Source organism: Daucus carota, chromosome 8 (genome assembly GCF_001625215.2).
Source record: "Daucus carota subsp. sativus chromosome 8, DH1 v3.0, whole genome shotgun sequence".
Taxonomy (NCBI): domain Eukaryota; kingdom Viridiplantae; phylum Streptophyta; class Magnoliopsida; order Apiales; family Apiaceae; genus Daucus; species Daucus carota.
The window spans coordinates 725,501-748,954 of record NC_030388.2 but is presented as its reverse complement, the minus strand read 5'-3'; the positions used below and the strand labels follow the sequence as shown (position 1 = coordinate 748,954).

Below are 23,454 nucleotides of genomic sequence, written 5' to 3'. Positions count from 1 at the left end.
AACTTCACAGAATCTAAAAGTTCTGGAGGAAGTCAGGAAAACAGATGAACAAAATTAATGTATATATTGACGCCAGTTGGTCACTGTCAAGCGATTGTTTTGTAATTGTGTTTTTTATTGTCAGAAAGCAAAAAGCCTAGAATGGGGTGATTAAAACATTGGTAAATGTCGTAGCAGGGCAATGCCTTTAAACCGCTAAAAGATGGTTGTATCAATTGTTTGTGAGGGACACTGACAACTTACAGACATAATGGTGAAACAAAATCAGCAGAAAAATTTTCTTATATGTATTATATCTGAGTCATCACAAGTTATGAACATGAAAACCAAGAATCTCCATCTACTCAAAAGAATCGATATGTATAGATTCTTCCAAGAAAATAAACCTAATAGCCTATTTCTTTAATACAAGTTCCATAAACTTGGCTCTTTGATCTATTCTTATCTATTAAGCAGTTAAGCATTATCAGATCAATCAACATTGTTAGCATCCAGTTGTCATTTTTTGTTCTGATCTGCTAGTTTCCGTGGAACTTAAGAAAAATCTTAAACTTAATCTCACACGTAATATATATCAGGCCTTTTCTTCTGCATATACCAAACGGAGAGCACGACAAACTTATAGCTTGAAAAGAAGATGATCAATAAGGTACGACGACTTTGAGATCAACCATATGGTTTACCTTATAATAAACACGAAACTCACATCCACATCGCATATAATACTCTGGTGGAAAACAATAAGGATCCAAAAAGAGAGGCTAAAGGCACTAAACACTGGACTTGTTTATTAAATCAAGCAATTTAACCAGAAGTTCAGACAGCCGTCAGAGAATTATTAGAAAAAGCAGCACTGCAGGCAACAACAATAAGAATCTACAATGTAGGACCTTGTGACAGCAATCAACGAACAAAATAGCCGAGTAAATAATGTTGAAATTGTTGTTTAAGCCAAAACACTTGCGCCGTTTAACAGTAGAAAAGAAATTTGTAAATCAATATTAGTAGAACCCTTCATGTTGTCCAAAACTTCTGTCACTGATCTGCAACCACCCAATGAACTCAAATTTGTACTTAGTTGCATCAACCTCATAGATGTATATGTGAAGAAATTTCTAATATATCATGATCAGAGTCGTGCAAAATGACTTTAACAACCTCCTGTATGAAGTGCCACACACACAATAAAACAGTTATACGACAAAAGAAATAAATAATTGCAATCAAGTAGGAAAGTTACGTCGAGCTCTTACCTTCTAGCCTTCAATTTTAACTGACATGCAGCATTTAAAAAGTACTAGGTTCCAAAAACGAAGGACAATAGAAATAAGATTAGGTATGACGGAAATTGTAGCTGAAAAAGAAGAACATCAATCAAACCTTTTTACCCTAAATGCAGAATTCATGACTTTTGGAGTATTCTGGGTAAAATCTTCTTCAACTGCACAATTATCAGTATAAAAAGTTTTAACTGAAGAAACCAAGAAATACTATTTTGACATTTGACAATGATCTCTGAAAATGTTGCAGAATGATCATATGAACTCGAATACAATTTCTCAACCATGGGACAACTAATGTAACTCTACATATTTGTCCTTTTTTCAGTAGGGAAATTCTAATGGGATAATCTGGATATCCCCCTATCAACCTGTCATTTTTTTATATAGTCAAGCTCAAATATTATAATCCCACATGTGAAACTAAATTGATTTCACATATTCAGGGAAACCTGACAGAAAACATTTAAGTTTAAGAAAATTGGTACACTTGAAAAGACGTGTATATCGCTGTATAAGAATACGTGTGACATAATGAATAGTATATTCAGGTTGATATGCACAGCAAACCAACCTCCCGGAAAACTCCAAGAAATGAATAGGACTTTGTAGGAGAACTCTGCTCAACAAGTATGCCGAAAAAACCATCAACTACAGGACATAATAAGAGCCTTGAGTAATTTTATATTAGATACCATTTTTATTATAGGTCCGGGTCCTGACAAGCGATTGATGCAATCATTTTTGAGCATTTTTTCCGTCAAAGTTTTAACCCTAAAACTTTATGCGAATACAAGGGGATACCTGCAAGGGGTTACCTACCCTATGAGAGCCTTATATCTCCCATTCTAGGGATTTTGTCTTCTGGCAGGGAAAAAACGCTCAAAGATAGTTGCAAATAATCGCTTGTCAGGATCCCTTTTAAAATATGTTGTGAGAGGTTGAAAGTGTTGATAAGAAGTGATCTCAAAGTTCACCATCTTCTATATATAAACCAATTAGACCTATCCCCAAATCAAGACTCCACTTCCACTTTTAAGTTATCTCGAAAAAAAAAAAATGATGCAATCTCAACTTTCTCTACCCTCTTGGGAACCATATAACACCATGAACTTGACTCTTGATCAAACAATGCAAATTTGCATTAACAACCATCAGTTTTCACCCTTAATTACCAACAGTGAGGGTTCACTCACAAACTCAGACTCATATTTTCCAGGTTTTCTATCCGAGGAGCTTGCTGATTATTCATTTATAGATGATCAGATGCAAGACATACTGCCAAGGGAGAATATTGCTATGGAGAGCTTTGAAGCTATTTCGAGTTATGAGATTGAGACTATGTGTGGCTTGTTAGATGGAAGTGACGGTAAGGAGAATATATTGTCTCAACTTCCTGGGGAGGAACAAGATTTCTGGAGTCCTGATCTATCTTCTATGGAGCAAAAAGATTTATGGAGTCCTGAATCTGATCTCCTAATAGAATCATATATCGGAACAGAATGTTTGCAGTCAGAAAACCAGTCACTAATATTACCAAGTGATGATATGGAAATTGATACCCAATCAAGCCTCTGCCTCTTGCTAAAAGCTTATGGCGAGGCTGTTGATGAAGGGCAATCACAACTTGCAGAGGTCATAGTCAAACGCATAAATGAGAAGGTTAGCCCAGTAGGCGAGACACTTGAACGTGTAGCATTCAGCCTATTTCAGTCCATGGAAAACCAAGGAAGCTACATAAAGCAAGAAGCAATCAAAAACCTCGAGGCAGCATTTAAAGCATTCTATGAAATCTTCCCATATGGGAGGTTTTCTCACTTTGCTGCCAACTCCGCCATTCTTGAAGCTATGCCAGATAATGCAGAGATGATACACATAATAGACTTTGACATGGGAGCAGGAATTCAGTGGCCTTCACTTATTGAGGCTATAAGTGGTCAAAACAAAGCACTAAAACTGACATCAATTAAAGTAGAGCATGACTTTGCTTCTAATCCAGCAATATGGAAATTTGAGGAGGCTAAGTCGCGACTCTATGAGTACGCTGGATCTTTTGATCTTAATCTGATTGTAGAGGAGATTACAATGGTTGATTTGATGAGAAATGTAGAAAATTTAAGGAGTTTGAACAGGAGAGAATGGTTAGCTTTCAATTGTATAACTAACCTTCCGCACATGGGGAGTAGGAGAAGCAGACGCGATGTCCTGAAATTTATAACTGTAGCTCAGACAGTCTTAGCCAATTCTGCAACCTATAAAGGGATGTTAACACTTGGCCTTGGGGAAGATGTAAATGTTATGAAAAGTTTTCCAAAATTCAGTTCGTACTTTTCTGAAAACTTGAGGCACTTCCATGCACTGTATGAATCAATGGAATGCAGTTTTCCAGCTTATTTTGCAGAAGGAAGATTAGCCATGGAAAGCCTTTTCCTCGCACCATATGTCTCTTCTCCCTCTTGCTTTCAGAGGTGGGAGGAGGAGATACAGAATGGCCCTGTATCCAAGGCAATAACTGGATTACAAGGTTTAAAAGTGAGCCAACAGAACTTACTAGAAGCGAAAGAGATGGCCAAGGAAGGAGAAACTTCATATGCCATCAAAACTGAAGGCCTGAACGAGAATGAAATGATTCTGGAATGGAAAGGAAGTCCATTAGTGAGAGTTTCAACATGGATGTGAATATCAGACTTAACTAAATAGGGGGATAATACAACAGATTAGTTTTTTCTCTTTTTTACTTTAGCTATACCAGTAAAAATTATGGGCATATATAATAGAGCAGCATATCTTTGTTTTATGATGTCCAGGTTTCATGACCAAAATTATTATATAGTAGAGTTATAAACTCCAGTATTCCATATCAGCATAGAATTCAAAAGATAAAAGAACCATAGAATTCAAGAGGATAAAAAGTTTTCTTCAAAGAAATCGAAGATTAATATAAACCCACAAGCAAATCCATAGGCTAGCAGCAGCTTTTAAGCTGGCTGCATCATCATAAGGTTGGAACAGTTGCTTTCAGACAGAAGCAAAGCAAAATACAAATGGGTCATCAAGAAACAAGACGAATGTTCAAATGTTTTGATACGAGGTTCGCGCATTTCAAGTCTGCTTTCAAATGAAAACCAGTAATTTAGTAATGTAACGCAGAGCACCAACATCAGGATTGTAGCGAGGAGATAATCCTAATACCGGATGCTTATATAGGACATTTCAAGTCTTTTATTGATCAGGTGACGCCGAGTCCTTCTCTTGGATTCTCGAAACTTAAGTAGATTAGCAGAAACAGCCTAACTGAAGTATATAGAAACCTGAGGAATGTCTACATCATTGTCTTCATCGTCCTCACAGGCCACTACAACATCAAAATGGCACCGGTGTGATGGTAGCTCTGCTTTTCCAACTTCCTTTGCCAGATCAACCATCTTCCGATCCATGCGATCTCTGTGCCTGGGGAACATGCTGTTATAAAGCAAGCAGCTCCCATAGGAAATACTGTATGCGTTCAACCCTTTGTCTTTTAGCCACTGAAGCAAGTCTCTCAAAGATGGGTTGTCTCTCAGTATCCATCTGTCCCACACTGTCCAGCTCATGCCCTGGTGCTTTATCACCTTAGGGGGGACTGGCTCAGCCATTGAAAATAAAGGAAGTGCCAGGTTTGCAAAGGTGTTGCGGTAGTCCTCCACTTTGTGACCTCCACTGAGAACCTTATAAAGCTCCAGGCAGACGAGACCAGTGGCCATGGCAGTGGAGGTGGCGATAGCAGGAATGATCCTTCCAGCAATAAATTTAGCCTTGAGCTTGTCGACCTCGGGAATGCTATAATTCCTAGCTCTCATGTTGGCAAGTCCAGCTATAAGCTCCATATGATAATTAGTGTCATCATCCTGCATATTCAAAAAAACGCGCATAAGAGGGAGATATCAATGACTAATATATAAATTTGATCACATCAATCAGAATCCAACACTCTTATGCTGACTCTTGTGAAATTATCGCAAGATAAAGGGTACCGAATTCGTTTTTGTATTTGACACTTTGCATCATGTAGCCAAGCTCAAACTACACCAATAATGTTGCCACTTTATATCAAGGATGCACCTCTTATATTAATTACCATTGTATACCAGAACACATGTATAAAGTTCCCTAGAGAGAATGGCATAGAATAATAAACCAGACAAATATCTCTATACTCAATTCTTGCTATTAATGTGGGGAGGAGGGGAGAAAAGAACCTTCTCAAACTGAATTGGATTCATTTTGAAACCCGGTGGCAATTTCTTGTGACATGTTTCTAGCTTCATGATCAAGTCATTGATCACTGCAGCATCATCTACAGATGCAGCAGAAAGTGTAGTGGCTTTCTCATCTGTGACAATCTTTACATCTTTCTTGGGCTGGAACTCAGGGACTACCACTTTGTTAATAGCATCAGCTAACTTACTAGGAGATTTAACCCATTCGGGAATTGGAATGCCGAATGTCTCTGCTCGTAAGATAGAACCCGCCATTACAAAATAAAGGTGACTTGGATCATCAGAAGAAAATTTCAATGGCCAGGGGAAACGTTTTGGGGCAGACCAGAATGGTGTACCATTACTGGTAGTAGCATCCTCGGGAAAGGTGAAAGTCAACTGCTTCACACGGCTTGCAAAGTAGTCTTCAAACCTGATTCATGAAAAGAGCAAAATTTAGGCGAGCTAAAGAAAAAAAATTCAAGATACCACAGCAATAATCTAAGCAGTAAAGCATCACGTACTTCAAACGGGCCCAGGATATGCAATCTAGCAAAGTTTCACATCTCTCCTTATCAAGGCATTCAAGAACACGTTCCACATTATCTCGGGCTTGTGCATCTCCAGCATTCCTAATAGCATTTGTATATTCACTAGGATTGGTTAAATAGGCGTTTACTTCAGCTGGTGTCTTTTCAAGCAGACCATCAAACTCAGAACGAGCCCAGGTCAGGCAGTGATCAATGTTGTGTGGGAATGAGTGTACAGTGCACATTGGCGCTTGCTTCTCAGGTGGGTCCCTCGAGGCTCCATAGTTCTCGGTCAAATGAGGGATGACCATTTGTGTGTTGCACTTGGCACCAAGGGTTCCAGACTCCAATAGTGGTTTTTGGAAATACAAGCACCTTTGATCAATGTAGAGCCTTGCATTCACATTATCTAGTGCATTGATGACAACACTCAGGTTTTCCCAAAATGTATCATCGAAAACATTCTCACTCTCAGGGCTTGCACGGTTTTGGAGTGCCTCGATGTGAAGACTCGGGTTTATTCCAGAAGCTGCTGTGGCAGCAACTGTTGATTTGGCCTGGCCAATATTCCAATCACGGAAAAGGAACTGCCGACTAAGATTACTCTTCTCAATGACATCATCATCTGTAATTGTTAGCTTCGCATCATTACCACATGATACCCCCATTAAAGCTACGTTTTTCAAAAACTCACATCCTAGAGCACCAGATCCTACCATGAAAACTTTGGCATTCTCTAGCTTTTTCTGTAGCTTAGATCCAAACACCGAGATTTGGGCATCGTAACGACTATTCAATGGCTTTAGGTCATCAGCTTCCAGAGGTTCAACCGGAAGAGATTCAACAGAATCAAAGTAAAAGAACTGTCCACATAAACAATAAATGAATGAAAGCTATAATTAGAACTCCTATAATAGAATATTTTACTCACCAAATGATCCATAACAATCAGATAACTGTACAGTCTGTACTATAAAACTCATCTATAAGCCACACTTGAAACTTGTGCCAACAAAAATGTTACTAACCTGATAAAGAGGTTGGAACTTCCCTGAGCAAGCCTTCACGACTTCTTGTCCAACAATGCCGCCAAACATAGCAGCCATTGGGTTTAGCACTGCCCTAGCACCATAAGCAAAGTTACGAAGAAGCTTCTTGTCTATATCTTCAATTTTCCCATTGGTCAAGCTATCATTGATGCCAGTGGCCAAAGATATCAATTTCTGAGCATCCTCATCTGATCCAGCAACAGGGAAGCGTCCCACTTCTGATAAAAACTTGTCCAGTGATTGAAATGCCAAATGTAAAAGAGGAGGTCGGTCAAACTTGGAGAAATCACTCAAAAGAAATTCACCAGGATCCACGAGTGCTTCTCGTAGTGTCTTAAACTTGAAAACTTTTGGTTGCTTAACTTGGGTGACCATGCCACCTTTCACATATGGAGCATAGTTTGTGGTGTCCTCTTCAATAGAAAATGAATATGGTCTTACATTTTTAACCTTTCTTGGCTTTCCATCACTTAATTCTGCCATTCCATGAACTTCTGAGAATATGACCAGATCTCCATCTTGAAACTCAAGTCTCTCATCATCAACACATGAAACTAGCGCAGGGTTGTCATTGCTAATAGATGCAATGATGCCCGTATGTGGATCCTCACCATCGACATCAAGCACAGTAAACTCCGGTCCGAAGTCACAAAATACACTACCAAAAAGACCTCGTACCTCAGATTTGATGAAAGCAATTGGAGGCTGATGATTATGGCAGAAGTCATCAAATTCAATTGCCTTTTCTAGGCTGATATCAGTGACTACCACAACCTGCATGATTAAGACATGTCAAAGTCTAGGGCCATAGATCAATCAAGCACAAAGGTAAAGATATACAGCAATTACATTGATTCTTTGTAGACCTAAGCTTCAAAATTGTATGTTGTGAATTAAACTATTTATCACTTAGTGTTATACAAGAAGAAGCTTTTGAAGAACTATACTAGCGGATGCATATACTAAGGAACACCATAAAAGTGTTTCAGAGCACCATCTTATCTCATAATTATATAACATATTACTACTTTGCAGCCAATTCTTTAGGAACATTCACAACACAATCAATGAGAATCAAATAAAAAAACTGCCAAATTATATTTCAATATATCCAAACATGGGTCACTACATCACGAAACCAAATAATTTCATTTGTTAAAAATTAGAAAAACTAGAGCCGATCAGAAGCCAGTAACATAGAATCATGGAAAAGAACAATCACCAAATGGAACACTCTAATTGACATAAGACTATAAGAGTGACTAGATCATACTCCTATTGACAGAATAAACTGTATTCTGGTCTTTGCAACTTACAATTCACAACTGTATCTTCCCAGTATCTTTTTACTCCAATAGCTAATAACATAACTAGTAAATGCTCAGATAGAGAATAAAATCCATTGAATAAGTCCATATATTGTTGTAACTTTGGTCTACAATACAGCTAAATTTCCAATTCTTTATGTTATTGCCTTGTTGGACAATTCATAGGCATCCGACAAATACAGAGCAAGCAACTCAAGTCAATGAAACTAAACTGATATTATTTGAAAGACTGATTTTTGTTGACAATTAAGGCTTATATGCCTTACAAATGAGTATTTGTTCTAGTACTTTTTGGGATGAGCCAGAGTCGAACCCGGGTGCTCCGGGACAACAGAGGATAAACCTACCGCTTGGGCTATCCAATCGTGCTCAAAATTGATATTATTCAAAACTCAAAAGACTGATATTATTTTGAACTAATCAAAATGACATTGTTTCAACTTCTGATTCTATGGTTTAAACTCTCACATAAATTGGAAACAGGTCATTAATCGACCTTTAGAGACTAGTGAGAGAAAATAATTCTATGGAATAATGCATCCAGGTACTTGCCTGAAAACCAGCGAGGTGTTCCTTGGTCAATTCATTAGTCAAAGCCGAAACAACAACAGAATTGTTCAACTCTTGAAGTTTGGGCACCGAAGCAAGTGCGCGATTCTTGCCCACATCATCCTCCGAGAAAACAAAACTGCTAGATAAATCCCACAATTCCACGTCCCCCTCATCATGTAAAGTCACAGACTTGACTCCAGCAAGAACAAGGTTTTTCACTGTAAACACACATGTACCACTTCATTATAAAGATCTATTACCATCGTGAAAATGCCTTGTTATCTGGAAAGAGAAATTTTCCAATTCACAGAAGGAACAAATGACAACATGTCAAGTATCAGCCAATGTTAATAAATCCCTTGATAAAAAATTCAAAACCTCATAAAAGACAGAGAATGCAAAACACTTACTAAACCTAACTGCATATTTTTATTAAATAATGCACAAGTAACATAAGTTATTACATCCACACACTAGAAAACCCAAAACAAGACAACAATTCATGCATAGATATATATACCAATCTAAGAACCAAGTTCTTGCATCCCAGAAACAATTATATTCCAGGCCAAAAGACACCTCATAGTCTTGCAGCCATAAACAGCAAGCCGTCTAGTATTTAAAACATTGAATAAACCCTAATTACATATCCCTGCTAAACAACACACACCAAACAAAAATTATCATATCCACCTCAGTGAACACAAAACAAGACAACAATCAAAGCACATATGTATATACCAATCTCAGCGCCAAGTCCTTGCATCCCGGAAACAAGGATATTGGAGGCAAAAAGACGCCTCATAGTCTCGCGGCCATAAACAGCAAGCTGTCTACTATGCAAATCCTCATCAATATCAGGTGAGCTCCTCTCAATCATATCTTTACCATTACTAACATTCTTTCCCCCCATTGTCGGAAAAACGCTTTCGATCTTTTGCTTTTTGATCAAAGAAGAAGACTCCTCGACTACAACCTCTCCCTCGGAAACCCTCTTTCCGGTCAGCATAAAGTCCGATGAACTGCTGGTTAGAACCATTTTCCCCAATTAAATTACAATAAAAATCCAAACTTTACACCAAGAATCAGATATATATGTGCTTATGAGTATATAAAAATCCAAACTTCACACAAAGAATCAGATATATACGTGCTTATGTGTATTTGCAAAGCTTGTGTGTATCTATATGCAAAAGAAACGTGATAAAATTGAAGAAAAAGATTTGGGTGTGCTGTGCATATATAGATATGAAGTAAAGAATGAACAAAGATAGAAAGAGATAGATACATACCTTTGAGAGATTGAAGGAAGGCGATATTTTTATTTGCTAATAATAAAGATTAATAATTTGGGGTTTGTGTTTTTAGGTCAGAGAGAGAGAAAGAGAGAGAGGGAGAGTTAACAAGGGTTCTTGATCAGTATTAGAGAGAGAGAGAGAGAGAGATGTAGATTAAAAGGGTTCTTGATCAATATTTTTCTGTCTAGATTTGCAGAGAGATATTGGAAGAGAGAGTGTGTCTGCCCAAAATAGAGGTTTCTGTATGTTGAGTTTCTATAGTATATGTTTAAGGTTTTGCTTATGAATAAAATAAAGTGGGATTAAAAGATGAAAAAAGTCGTCGACAGCAGGATTCGAACCTGCGCAGGCGAACCCAACAGATTTCGAGTCTGTCTCCTTAACCACTCGGACATATCGACGCATTTGTTGTAGGTTTTACATTTTACATATATATATATAATTTAAAGGAAAATAGTTCTCAGTATTTGAAATATACCTGAACATTAATGGTAGAAAAAATCTTTGGAGGTAAATTGTTTTTGCTCCCCTTCCCTCTTAGTTTTTTCCATTTAACATCTAGTTAAATCAATGAAAATAAAAGGCTTATAGTATAAACTTTTGATATATACTGGTTCTCCACTTTCTTCAAATCGGATCTAATGTCAATTTGAAATTATTTCACTTAAACAAGATTAAAATTTAGTTTAAATAACACATATCCAATGATGTATGAAAACATAGTAGCACAACTCCCCACCATTAGTCTCTATGTACAAAGTGAATCTATGCCCATATACCATACAAAAATCAAGGCTCCTTTACCTAAGAAAAGAATCCTAGTTGTTTACATATCCAAGGAACACTGATATTCTTTACAGAGACCTTTCATTTTTAGGCTGGAATTTTCCCCAACTGAACATCCTTGTCTAGTAGTGGCATATATTCTCCTGTGAACTCTTCCAAGTGATCTGCTAAAGAAGGCTTGTCAATATTCTCCTGGTGATAAGATTTGCAAACAAAGTATATGATTGTCTGGCTAACCAAACCAAATAATATCAGAACCACAAGCGCGACGCAGAGAATGGCGTAGCCAGATATGTTTCCCCATTCTTGCATTGGATCAGGCCCCAACATTATGGTCTCCACTTGGATTCCTGCAAAACTTGTGTTCACTAGAACATAGATTGTCCCGGCAACTAGTGTCTTGCCTTTGATCAGATCTTTGCTTTTACTTATGGCTCGTATTCCGCTGAGATCTTCTAGTACGGATGTGACACAGGCCAGCTGCCAGACAATGCCAATGTAGGCAAAGCCGATAAGGTATGTGATCAGGAAAATTAAGAGTCCCCAGGCGTCGGTTATTGCTTCTATGTTGATAGCAGTGACAAGAACAAAGCATGACGCGATGTTGTATGCAAAGACGATGAAAGAACTCCACATGAAAGTGACCATGAGCCTCTGCCAGACTCGTGGCACCACCGTCATCAGTTTCCTGAAGGTCAGGTCTTTTTCTGTGTAAATACAGGCTATGGTGTAAACGACAGCAGACGTTGAAATGAGGGAGAATATGATGGCGAAAATGTAGTAGAGGATTGTGAATAGGATGAAGAGCATCTTCTCGGTCTGAATGAGGTCGATGATGTCATTGTAGGTAGGAGAACCGGCCCTGGTGAATAATAACAAGTCCTCATCATATGTGATTTCTCCGAAAAGCCATTCTGATATCCAAATGTGGGACATGAAGGTTATGGAAAGGGGAAGGATGTGGAATAATGTAATCTGCCCGAAAATTGTCTTCCATGAAATAACAAGGTTAAATGATTCTTTGATCACGCCAATTATATCCAGGTCTCGTGCTCGTTCTTGTTCTGTCTCCATGGTTTTTGATTCTTAATTCTCTGCATCTGGTTTAAAAATGCTTCGAAGGGCTTTAGGAGAAGAATAGAGTAGGCAATTCAACCTGTGGATAAAACAGAAGCAAATTTCCTTGTTTTGTGCAGAAGTATGAAGTGGTTGTCAAAAATAGGATAACATATGTTTGGCAAACATTATTGACTCATTTCCAAATTAGGCCTCATATTTATTTATTTAGTCATAATTAGATGTTCTGTGTTTATGGTCCTGCATAATCTGACTTCAAATGCATCACTTGCAATAAATCGAAAACATACTAGTGCATTATGCTCTTATGTTTTATGCATTCAAGGATGTGCTTAAATATTGCGCTCTTTGACTACTGATTACTTATAGCTGGCTACAATATAGGAGTCAATCATCGGAGTTGCCAGTATCACAGGGTGATTTACAAGTGACTAAAACCATCAAATACGCGTAGACTATGCTACTGAGCTAACAATTCACACTCTACCAATCACAAAGTTGATACAGGTAAGCTATAGCTGTTACAACATCACGAGGAGAAGAAGCAGAAGAGATATCTAGATAAAAAGATTTCAGCTTTCTGCTTCTGGGAAGAACTTGAGTAAATCACCACATTTTGAATAACCAAAAAAAATTAACACGGTATTTATAGTAAAAATGGGAAGTCGATAATTTAGTAAGGAATTGAAATTTTCTACCGATACCATCTTACTGTATATATTTACACTTCTTTAACTTACAGTAGAAAGTTGAGGTGCCATTCTTATTATGTAAAAGAAGAGTTGGAAGAGAGAGAGCTGGTGAAGCACTGAAATATTAATACAAACAGCAGTAGGTAACCTAAATTAGTTAGTGAGCACATGCTCAGAGCCCTCAGCTGCTTAAAATTACCAACTGCTTAGAATTAATAAGTCGATTAGGCCAAAACACTTCCTACAAGTTCCAAAACAAAAAAATTTACGTGCAAAATCTATTTTATGATCACTGGTGAAAGCCCTGGTAGGCAGAGATGCTACAGACTGCCTGCAAATGTGTTAATTATGTAATATTTATTCGAGCGCTTAATAAGTACGTACCTGATGATCGCTTAACTAACTGTAATTATACTAGGCCACTTAGATTACTGATTAATTGTATGGGTGTTGTGGAAGAGAGACTATACAAGCAGAAAGCCACTTGAAGAAAAACAAAACTAAACCAACTAGTTGACCAGAGGCCCCATTGGCTTCTTCTTATAATAGCATAGAAATGAGAATCTTAGGTTAAAAGGAATAAGTGGGAAAGCCAAAATCCAAACAAACCCTTCCTACTCACTCCCAGAGTTTAGTCAAGCTTACTATTTCTTATGAAATACTAAGTGAAGTGTTTATATCCTTTTTAAGCCTACAAACTGACATCTTCAACTTCAAGTGTTTAAACTAGGGTTAGTTTATTATAAAATATACAGTGATTAGATATTAATAGTTCTTAATCATTCGTTTGATTGGACTGGGCCTATTAATCTTTCTATTTTGACTTTGTTCTAATAGTACTCTATTCAAATATGTATATTTATGTAAAAACAACTTTAGAACAGAATAGAAGGCTTTCTGTCCCTTTGAGTGTCTCCTTCTGTTTTGTTGAATGCATTTGTATTTAGCAGTATAGCATTAGTTTATTAGTTCTGAGGCGCGGGATTAGTGAATGAGAGAGCATATATACTATTGAGGTTTTAGAGAACTATACATTCAGAAGATGGAGAGGTGGAAGAAATGGCTGTCATTCAACTTCAAGAAGTCGTTCCTCCGACCATCAAAGGCGATACTTTTGAAGGTCATTTCACGCCTCAGACACAAGTCTAAAGGTAAGCTAAAATCTTTCAGATATCAGATGATGTATGTGTTAGCGAGTGGGTGTGTCTGCGTTTGTTCCTTTCCCTAACATATGGTGATGGTCGTTGCAGAGAAAGGGACTGGGATGGTGAGTCTTTATAAGGACAAAGAGGCTTGTGCAGGGTATGAAGATATACAAGTGATGTGGGAGATGGTGCACTCTTCTATCTATACTAACAGCCCACAAACCAGAAAAATGCGTTTCCGCAGAAGAGTTTGCTTCAGACCAACTTAAATGGTTTGTGCTTCTTCAAAAGATGCATTCTTTTTCTTTTGTCACTCTTGGGCCTTGGCTTCAATAAAGTTATTTAGCATTTATAGTTTACTTAATAAAGTTTGAAGCATTCTTGTTGCCAAACACAAGAATATAGTAGTCCACAATACAAACAGAGGCTTCTCCCAGGTCCTCTTTGTCATTCTCAGTGTTTTTACTGGCACTAAAAGTTTCTATTAAAATACTTTATTAGTTCTACGATCAGTTATCTTCAGTAGGATAAATCATAAATTAGCCTTCTGAGCTAGAACATATACGCTTTAGCAATAAAATCCAAGTGCAGATATAGTATACATAATTGACCAAGTAGCTCAAGTATAGTCTGATTTAGTTTTTCATACTTCAAACATTATAAACCTACAAGGCTAAACCTGCCGCAAATCCATCATTTCATTACATGAAATGTCTAAACTTCAATAACACATCCAAAAGCTCATGTAAACTAGCAGATCCTACCTAAATTAAACAGCTGGGGAGTTATTTATACTGCTGCCTCCTGTAAGAGACTCTGGTCAAAGTGCCACACACCTGCAGTAAAGTTTACCACATTAGAGAAAGACTTGATATATAATATAGCGGAAGCAAAGTCAGGAAAAAGTAGAAGTATCTTTGAAGTATATTTCATACCGTGTCCTTTTCCGAGCCTCCTCAACTGACTGACATAATCAGCTATTTTCTTTATAGCTTCAACCTGACAAACAAAAATAATAACTTAGTCATGTTAGAAGATGCTGATTAAGTTCTGATTGTGTTTACTCTGTTGAAGGGCATCTTACTATTACTATCTAGGTTCACTCATAAATATTACAGAGCCAGTTATGTCCATACCAACATTTACTACTTCAAAAAGCAGGTCCTTGCTAAGTTCAAAACTAAACAAGTTATCTTTTACCTAGTTAACAATTTTTGTAAATAGTGAAGGTAACAAAAGTGGATATATTATAGAATTTCTAAATTTTGGAGAACGAAACGGCCAAAACGGCTTTACCGATTGCCAAGGAAGAGATATAAACGTACTCTCGTTCAAAGACCATAGTTTTAAAAGCGGGAAGTTATTGAACATGATAGGAAGAAACTTGTCTGATTACCTGCTCATTAAGAAATTTGCTCTCAATAAAGTCTGCCAATTGAGGATCATTGCAACGGTCAGCCACCTATTGTTCATTAAGAATACAAGTACATTACAGACGTGATTTCCATAGTATTTCAAGAAATAAAATCAGTGAACAATGCCCTCAGTTTACAAAAACAGAACAAAAAAAAAAAAGGGCAAACAGTGTTTTACATTGTGCAAGCTCAGAAGTTTCTCATTTGTCAGCTTCTCCAAAGATAATGCTAGTTCCATGGCTGCTCAGAATTTGAAAGAAAAATTCAGAACTGTTACACCTTTGTGGTGCAGAGACATAACAATCTGTTCCTTAATGGACCAATAATATCAGAACTCACCATACAATGCATCGCCCTTCTCTGCATTGTCAAACTCGCTAGGGGGATTCATTATTGAGTGCAATTTAACTCTTCCACCACGCATGTTCTGTTTAGATCTGAAGAGATTAGGTACTATGTGATAACTGCAGCAAAACAGAAACAATATGACATATATTGCAAGCACCTGGTATTCCATTAGCATCTCAGCATGTGTTCTTTCTTCTTCACTTGAGTCCTTGAAAAATCTAAATTAAAGCAAGGTAATAGTAAGTTCATTCAAAAGTAACAATAGAAAGAAAGTTGTAAGGATTTCAAAAAATATTTGCTGGTTACTTGGCAAGTCCTTTGAGAGCAATGTTGTCCCTGTCGAAGTATGCAAACATTGCATGGTACACATAAGAGTTATTGTATTCCACACTGTGACAGACAGAACGAACATATCAAATACAAATAAATGATTAGTATAGAACTCAGATGGATGAAATGAAGCAAACATTATTGAATATTCGTTTCCAGATAAAATTGGGATCCAGTCTATACATACAACAATATTTAGCAAATCACAATGCACAAAACTAATCAGAATCCGCACTGAATTCTTCTATATTAGTAGTATGCTCGCCATCTCTCTCACTTCAATTCTTTAATCAGATATTCCAAGTTACATCATTCTTGCCTTGGTTTAACTACACTTGTTAAGCAAATGAGGCCTCACACTCCACTACTTCCTTCATCAATAATGTTTTTGCATAGTAATAATGTATTTGCATTATTTCTTACGACATCTTAAGCATGTGTATCGAATACTTGCTCATAAAAACTTTTAATAGCCCACAAAAGCACAAGGGAAAAACACTAAATTTGGCACATTTCATAGTCAAGTTTTCTATATGTAAATCTAACGTATAAGCATTCAAATCTTTCCATAGATCTACCTATAAAAAGGAAAAAGTAAAGCTCCATACATCATATAATTCCCATATCCTCATCCATTGTAATTCTTAAGTTGTTCTAAGATACAACAAATCATAATATACTAGAGGAACAGAGAAAGAGAAAAAACTCACTTGATTTGCTCATTGATTGCTGATTCACATTCATCCGCAAAGCGTTGTCGAGCAATCGAAAGCTGAGGAGCAACTGGAGCAACAAAGGCCTCATTCTTCACCTCTTCAAATGGTTGGAACACCAAGCCACTAACTGGCATGCTATTCCCACTGTCAATTTCAACCGAAGCCGAAACCGAAACTCCAGCTCTTTTTCTTGGAAAAAGATGCATTCTAGTGGTGAAATGAGCCTGAGAAGACATCATGCTAGAAGATGATAAAGATTTGGAATTTGAGCTAAACAGAGCTCCATGAGTTGCTTCTTGAATGGCAGAAAATGATGCTAAAGAACACATTTTTACAGAGATTGAAGCAGATGGGGTTTCAAGATTTGGGAAGATGAATTGAGGGGTGTGAAGATTAGGAGACTAGGGTTTTAGGGTTTATAGAAATTTATTTATAGCAGGAGGATGATTGGAAAATGAGAGTTCTTGAGAGTTTTATCTAAGCAGGAGTCATTTTGGACCATTGGATTATATGACAGGTGGGTAATGGTGATTGGGTTTTGGGGATGGGCGTGTGGCCAACCCGTGCTCATCTAACTTGGTTCTCCAGTTTTTTTGGTACTTGCTGGGCCCAACTACAGAATTTTGGATTGGATTAGTGCTACTAAAGAATTTTAGATGTGAAAATACATCTAAAATCCTGCTCCCTCGGTCCTCATTTACATATCTGTTTTCAAAAAAAAAAAATTTATCCTGAAATACTTGTTTCAAAGCAATTTTTTGAATATTTTCTCAAAGAATACTCTTTGAATACAAGTTTCTATGTTTGACTACTACACATACATACATAAATTAATTTAATTCACTACACTTGTTACTTGTTAGGGATAGATAAGGAAACCAAATACTCATCAAAATTCAAAAAAAAAACATGTAAAAGGCTACAGAGGGAGTATAATACTCATCCCTAGAATTTTCCATTTAAAATTAACCAATATACACAAAAGCGTATCAAACCAAAGATACATAATACTGGAGTCCTTGCACCTTGGAAGCAAGTTCACTTAAAATGCCCTGTAAATCATACATGAATCATCTAAAGGCTCATCCTTCAAAGTTGTAACCAAAGAAAAATTGAACTTGAACAATTTCTTTGTAACATTTAGGAGTACATTAACAAATACCAGTAAGAATAAAAAAAACATAAAACAATTTCTTTGCAGCATTTAAGAGTACATTAACTAATACGAGTAGTCGATGATGCATAAAAAAAACAGGTCTTTAGTTCGGTTGGTACAAATGTTATCACCAGGAATGATCACATAGAACACATGCAAATATACTGAGCACAAATCTTAACTACTTTAGAATTTATCAACGCCAATTCCATCTCTGAGAACCTCATAAGCCTCTCTCTTTCTGGTTTTCTTCATCCCAGCTGTGACTTGCAGCTTTGGTCCTTCACAAGAGATGCAAGTTACTTTTGTCCAAATCATCACTTTTGTTTTAATTCCCTCTATATCAGCTAGCTTTCCTTTCTCCAAATATCCAGTCACAATAGTGAGAAATCGCAAGACTGATGAGTCCCTGTAACCCACTTCGCATATTGCAGGTATGTAGACAGTCAGTTTTCTTGTCTCCTCGTTGAACTCGTAGTTGGTTGCATCACGAGGAAAGATACCTACTGGCAGGTCATACTCCTTGAGCAGCTCTGGTAGTGGCTTTTGCATTTTCCCTGGAAGAGACACTTCACTAATTATGGTTCAGCTCTTAAAAACAATGAGCTTAGATGCAATACGTGTCTACATCAGGCCATTTAGCCAATGTATACCTAGTAAAGGCAGCAAGAACATGTGAATTGAATTTCCTAGTAAGAAGCAGGCAGAACATCTCAATACTTAACATAAATGCTACTCCCTCTGTCCCCCTGAGTTGTATACATTGGGGGACGGGGACGCGGCACAGACTTTAATGCTTCTGTAAAGTGTAGTTGTGTAATTTATTTTTAAAATTTTCTTTTTCTGAATTAAAGTTTGGATGTTATATTTTTATTCAGAAAAAGAAAATCTCAAAAATAAGTTACGGAACTATATTTTATAAGAGCATTGAAATGCGTGTCGAGCAGTTGAAAAGAAACGTATACAATTAAATGGGACAGAGGGAGTAGTTTTTTAAGACCGGCATGTCATTTCTCAATATTTATAACTTTACCTTGAAACTTTAATTTCAGGAACATGGGATCGAAACATCAATCAGCAAATCCTAGGGAATTAATTACTTTAGACCACCAGGTATATAGTCCATCATCTATGCACCTTTCAGGTTAGCCAAGCTAGTTTACTACTATAACTTAAACGCCTTAGACGTCTATTATGTTCAAGAAAGTACAAAAACATATGGTTCTATATTTAATTCAGATTGATGATCGTTTTGACTATGACAAAACAGAAACCACACTACCAAAGTATTGTCAATACCCTCAACAGCTGATAACGATATCATAAAAAACACAAACCCACACTCCCACAGTATTGTCAATACCCTCAAGCCTCAACAATATCATAAAACGACCGAGGCTGGTATAGCTAGGGGTGAGCACGGTTCGGTTTGGGCGGTTTGGAGGTCCAAACCGAACCAAACCGAATTTTTCGGTTTTGAAAATTTACAAACCATAACCAAACCGAATATTATAAAAACCAATCCAAACCAAACCGATTATTAACGGATTGGTTCGGTTTGGTTTCGGTTTTTGACCAAAATATTGAAAAAATTGTACATTTTTATTAATTTATAATTATTCTAGGTGCTCCTTTTTTGTCGCTTAACAAAATACCTTATAAAAGGATAAAGGTGAAACTTGTATAATTATTCGATATAAATAATTTTAGGTACTATCCTTATACGTTGTAATGAGAACAAATAATTCATTTTATTTTAAAAACTAAACAAAATGTTTTATTTAAAAGAGAAAAAGAAGAAAGGTTGATTATTAATGAAGTGGGGATAAAATAAGGATGGAGAAAAAATGGAGGGATAATCTTGAAAGTAAGGAATATTTATGATATTGATCAACACTACATTTAAATACCTAAACTAAATATATAAAAATAATAATTTTCTAATATATGTGCTAACGGTTCGGTTCGGATATTTCGGTCGGTTTGAAGTTGAAAACCGAAACCAAACCGAAAATTTTCGGTTCTAATTACCAAAACCAAAACCAAACCAAACCGTTAAAAAACCGAAATATTCGGTTTGGACGGTTTGGATCGGTCGGTTTGGACCGGTTTCGGATAATTATGCTCAGGCCTAGGTATAGCAATTTCAAAATGTAAAGTATCAAGAGAACAATGTGTGAATAGCTAAACTGTGTTAATAGAAGCAGTGCATATCACTTAATTACATGCAAACTAAAAGAGTCATCAAAAGTAAAAGGGTACTATCCAATTATATTAATAATGGAGAACGAAACAAACCTTTGATTTTGTTGACCAGCCATTTTGTTCCTCCTTCAATACTGCTGGATACAGACTATAATTTATAAAAGAGACGGAGTAAGATCGTGTATGTATGAGGAAAGAAATAAAGGTAATAGTGTAGCAGAATATACAAATCAATTTCCAGGATTCCTTTGGTGTTTACAGTGACACAATAACATGTATGCAGCATGATAACATAGAATTACAAGTTAACAGAATGTCACACTTTAAGCAGTGGTAACATAGCAATCGTCTGCCTGATTTATGACATATCTGAAACTAGGGATGCACTACCAATGATAACAATTCAGATTAAGTTATTAATTAGGAAGCTAGACTATATTGATTTGTCCTATTTTTCCAGCACAATAACAGTATGTTGCACAATAGCACAACAAGTAGACAGCATATTCTACTACAGATTTTAACAGACTGGGGCAGATTTATTCACAAGAGCATCTTAGAGCATCAAAATCAGATGTAGCTTATGTTCTTCGCCAATGAACTGTAGAGGTACTTTCATACTTATAATGAACATCAACAATTAAAAGAACAATAGAAGAAAAAAATAACTTTATAGTACAAAGCAAACATTTGAGGCAAAGTTAGAGAGTTTATAGTACACAGAACAAGGAAAACCATGTAGCCCAAATCCAACTAGCATGCTAACATTTCTTCCTATATTTTATTGTGTGACTGTTTACACCGAACATGGTACCAGTTCTTTAGCTTAAACTTGAGGAATATTTAGCTACATTACACACAACTAAGATCAACTTTTACAAGCTTTTAGATATATTTAGATAATTCACTAGGCAAAATATCCAAGGATCTGGACATGAAGCTGTTATCTGTAACAACATTTAATATAATGCAAAAGCTAGTGTGTTGAGCAAAGTGGGTTCACAATGCACCATCAATTACTTTATATAATCCTTGTGATGTAAAAATTTGTAACATTACTTGTGCAGAAGGCAAAAACATTTAGCGGAAAAGAAATTGCATGAACCATAAATTACTTCCAAAATGATCATGAATGTATGTTGCTTTCTTTAACTATCTGTTGTCCCCCATCCCATAATCTCACTCTTTACAATCGGGCAATACAAGTAATTATTGCTATAAAAACTATCGATCTTCGAAAAAACCCTTGGGAAATCAACATATAGAGTTCCATTTCCCTTCTGAAGAATATAAACCTAACAACCCATGCAAATAATCGTGACAAACTGACGATACTTTCATTTGATCATCAATTTTATAGCAACTCGAATGCTGATTTTCTTTGCATTATGCTCTCAAAGTGGGATGAATGAAGATCCATGAATTAAACTTGAAAGGTCCAAGAAGAATTCATGATACCTGATAAGGCCTATATTTCATTATTAAATTTATGTCCAATGTAAACAATCAGAATATAAAATGCACTTAAGGTGTTATGATACTTTATTCCATACACCAAGAAAGAATAAGCACTGAATAATGAATTAATGAGTATACTTAATTTAGATTATAAGATCTAATAGTACAAAAATACCCATCCCTCAAATCTAGCTCAAATTTCAATTAATCAAGATTAATCTCGGATCTTGAGACCACCAATCAACTAAAATTAAAAACATGAGACGAAAGATAGAGACTTTAAGTGAGACAATGAACAATAAACTGACAATTAGGGGGTGGGGGGGGAGAGGGGGAGAGAGAGAGAGAGAGAGAGAGAGAGAGAGAGAGAGAGAGAGAGAGCGGGGGGAGGGAGGTGGAGAGGGAGGGAGGGAGGGAGGGAGAGAGAGAGAGAGAGAGAGAGAGAGAGAGAGAGAGAGAGAGAGAGAGAGAGAGAGAGAGATTACGTTAAAGTCATCACCAACGGAACTGAGCTCCTTGGAAGCTTTTTTACTGAACCAGTATGATCCGACCTTGTTCAACACCTGATCCATCTTCACCTCTGTGCCCTAAATTATGCAAATTAACAAGTCCACCCTCCAATCGGGGATAGAGATAAATGGGTGTTTCTTGGTGGTGTTGAAATTAGACTTTATGCAAGCTATACGAAAATATCAAAATCATTTGTCCACCTCATTTCCACGTGTCATTTGAGCTCTATTGATATTTTCTTTCGTGAAAAAAGGGAAGAGGTGAACGAGAACCGGATTAATCGTATTATAAGAGTAAAAACTTCAAAATTGTGACCAAAGTTTACACCGATTTTTTAAATTTTAGTTATAGTTCCAAATTTTTAGAAAAATAGTCAAATTTTGGCTCTGTTTTTTAAAAATGTGGCTCCCGTTAAAATGTCGTTAAAATCTTAAAGTTAATTGATATGATTGAAATTTTTTAAAAGATATTTCGGTCTAATACTTGTGAAGTTACAAAATTGTCATTGCCCTCACTTCTCTCCCATCTCTATCTCTATCTCCCTCCTACTCTCTGCTACACTTGCCTCAATCAATTACCTCGCAGTCACGTCGCCGCCATTGGCTTTCCCGCTGTCTCTGAACACAATCAACCCCGCTACATATAATCTACGTGTCTCCCCCTTCCGCTGTGTATTCAATAGCTGTCGCCCTCTCTCTCCTAACACCACCGCCAGTTATTACCAACCCTTTTCCTCGATTACTCCGCACAAAACACACACATATACACACACACACACGACAGATGCACTGTTGAAAGAGTTCTTGATATATGTTCAGGTTGAGTGAAATTGATGTGTTTTTACTGTTTGTATGGGAATGATTGATATGGGTGTCCAAAAACTAATTTTTACCCTCTATCCGTTACTCCAGTTAGTGACATTTAACTGGAGCCACAGTTTTAAAAAGCGAAGCCAAAGTTTAATCACATTTTTTAGAATTTGGAACTCTGGCCAACTTTTTGAAAATCGGCTTAAACTTTGACCACAACTCTGAAGTTTCCTCTAAATAATAAAATGACGAGATCTAATTAATTCGAGTTATAAAAATTTAACCGAATAACTAAAATATATAAATATATGGATAATTTTAATAAATTTTGACCTGTTTTGGATTAACCAAATTACAATAGATAAATAATTATTCATAACAATTATTCTAAATTCAATCAATTTACTGATTCATCGATAGTTTGGCGAATTTCAATATGATTTGGCAAAATTAGTCAAAATAATTAATATAAAAAAATGGTCCATATGGAATGCCCTATGGTTCCTCGAGTGCCAGCCGCAGAGAGGAATGT

General features: G+C 36.6%; 5 protein-coding genes and 1 non-coding gene across 7 annotated transcripts; 1 reads left to right on the top strand and 5 right to left on the bottom strand.

Annotated features, from left to right (window-relative positions):
• Positions 1 to 2,251: 2,251 nt before the first annotated feature.
• Positions 2,252 to 4,080, top strand: LOC108199371 (protein NODULATION SIGNALING PATHWAY 2-like). Its single transcript, XM_017367155.2, has one exon. The coding sequence runs from the start codon at positions 2,340 to 2,342 to the stop codon at positions 3,957 to 3,959; it is 1,620 nt and encodes a 539-aa protein (XP_017222644.1). The 5' UTR covers positions 2,252 to 2,339; the 3' UTR covers positions 3,960 to 4,080.
• Positions 4,081 to 4,176: 96 nt separating this feature from the next.
• On the bottom strand, positions 4,177 to 10,540 carry LOC108199370 (ubiquitin-activating enzyme E1 2). Of its 2 annotated transcripts, XM_064083309.1 has the most exons (7): positions 10,270 to 10,540; positions 9,719 to 9,999; positions 8,978 to 9,195; positions 7,077 to 7,871; positions 6,043 to 6,911; positions 5,519 to 5,951; positions 4,177 to 5,167 (listed from the first exon to the last, which is right to left on the bottom strand). In XM_064083309.1, exons 2-7 carry the CDS (start codon positions 9,984 to 9,986, stop codon positions 4,571 to 4,573), a joined length of 3,180 nt encoding a protein of 1,059 aa, XP_063939379.1. In that variant the 5' UTR covers positions 9,987 to 9,999; positions 10,270 to 10,540; the 3' UTR covers positions 4,177 to 4,570. The 2 variants fall into 2 exon arrangements, with proteins under 2 accessions (XP_063939379.1, XP_063939378.1); XM_064083308.1 differs by lacking the exon at positions 10,270 to 10,540 and having other exon boundaries at positions 9,719 to 10,031.
• Positions 10,541 to 10,595: 55 nt separating this feature from the next.
• TRNAS-CGA (transfer RNA serine (anticodon CGA)) lies at positions 10,596 to 10,676 on the bottom strand. Its single transcript has one exon. It is a non-coding gene; the product is annotated as a tRNA-Ser (tRNA).
• A 472-nt stretch (positions 10,677 to 11,148) lies between these two features.
• Positions 11,149 to 12,135, bottom strand: LOC108197897 (uncharacterized). Its single transcript, XM_017365636.1, has one exon. The coding sequence runs from the start codon at positions 12,133 to 12,135 to the stop codon at positions 11,149 to 11,151; it is 987 nt and encodes a 328-aa protein (XP_017221125.1).
• A 2,407-nt stretch (positions 12,136 to 14,542) lies between these two features.
• On the bottom strand, positions 14,543 to 17,258 carry LOC108197241 (ferritin, chloroplastic). The gene is made up of 8 exons (XM_064082824.1): positions 16,779 to 17,258; positions 16,045 to 16,128; positions 15,896 to 15,956; positions 15,730 to 15,817; positions 15,569 to 15,630; positions 15,372 to 15,437; positions 14,911 to 14,974; positions 14,543 to 14,811 (listed from the first exon to the last, which is right to left on the bottom strand). Exons 1-8 carry the CDS (start codon positions 17,111 to 17,113, stop codon positions 14,765 to 14,767), a joined length of 807 nt encoding a protein of 268 aa, XP_063938894.1. The 5' UTR covers positions 17,114 to 17,258; the 3' UTR covers positions 14,543 to 14,764.
• A 697-nt stretch (positions 17,259 to 17,955) lies between these two features.
• Positions 17,956 to 22,349, bottom strand: LOC108197252 (uncharacterized protein At5g01610). The gene is made up of 3 exons (XM_017364826.2): positions 22,089 to 22,349; positions 20,239 to 20,293; positions 17,956 to 18,497 (listed from the first exon to the last, which is right to left on the bottom strand). Exons 1-3 carry the CDS (start codon positions 22,173 to 22,175, stop codon positions 18,127 to 18,129), a joined length of 513 nt encoding a protein of 170 aa, XP_017220315.1. The 5' UTR covers positions 22,176 to 22,349; the 3' UTR covers positions 17,956 to 18,126.
• Positions 22,350 to 23,454: the final 1,105 nt, after the last annotated feature.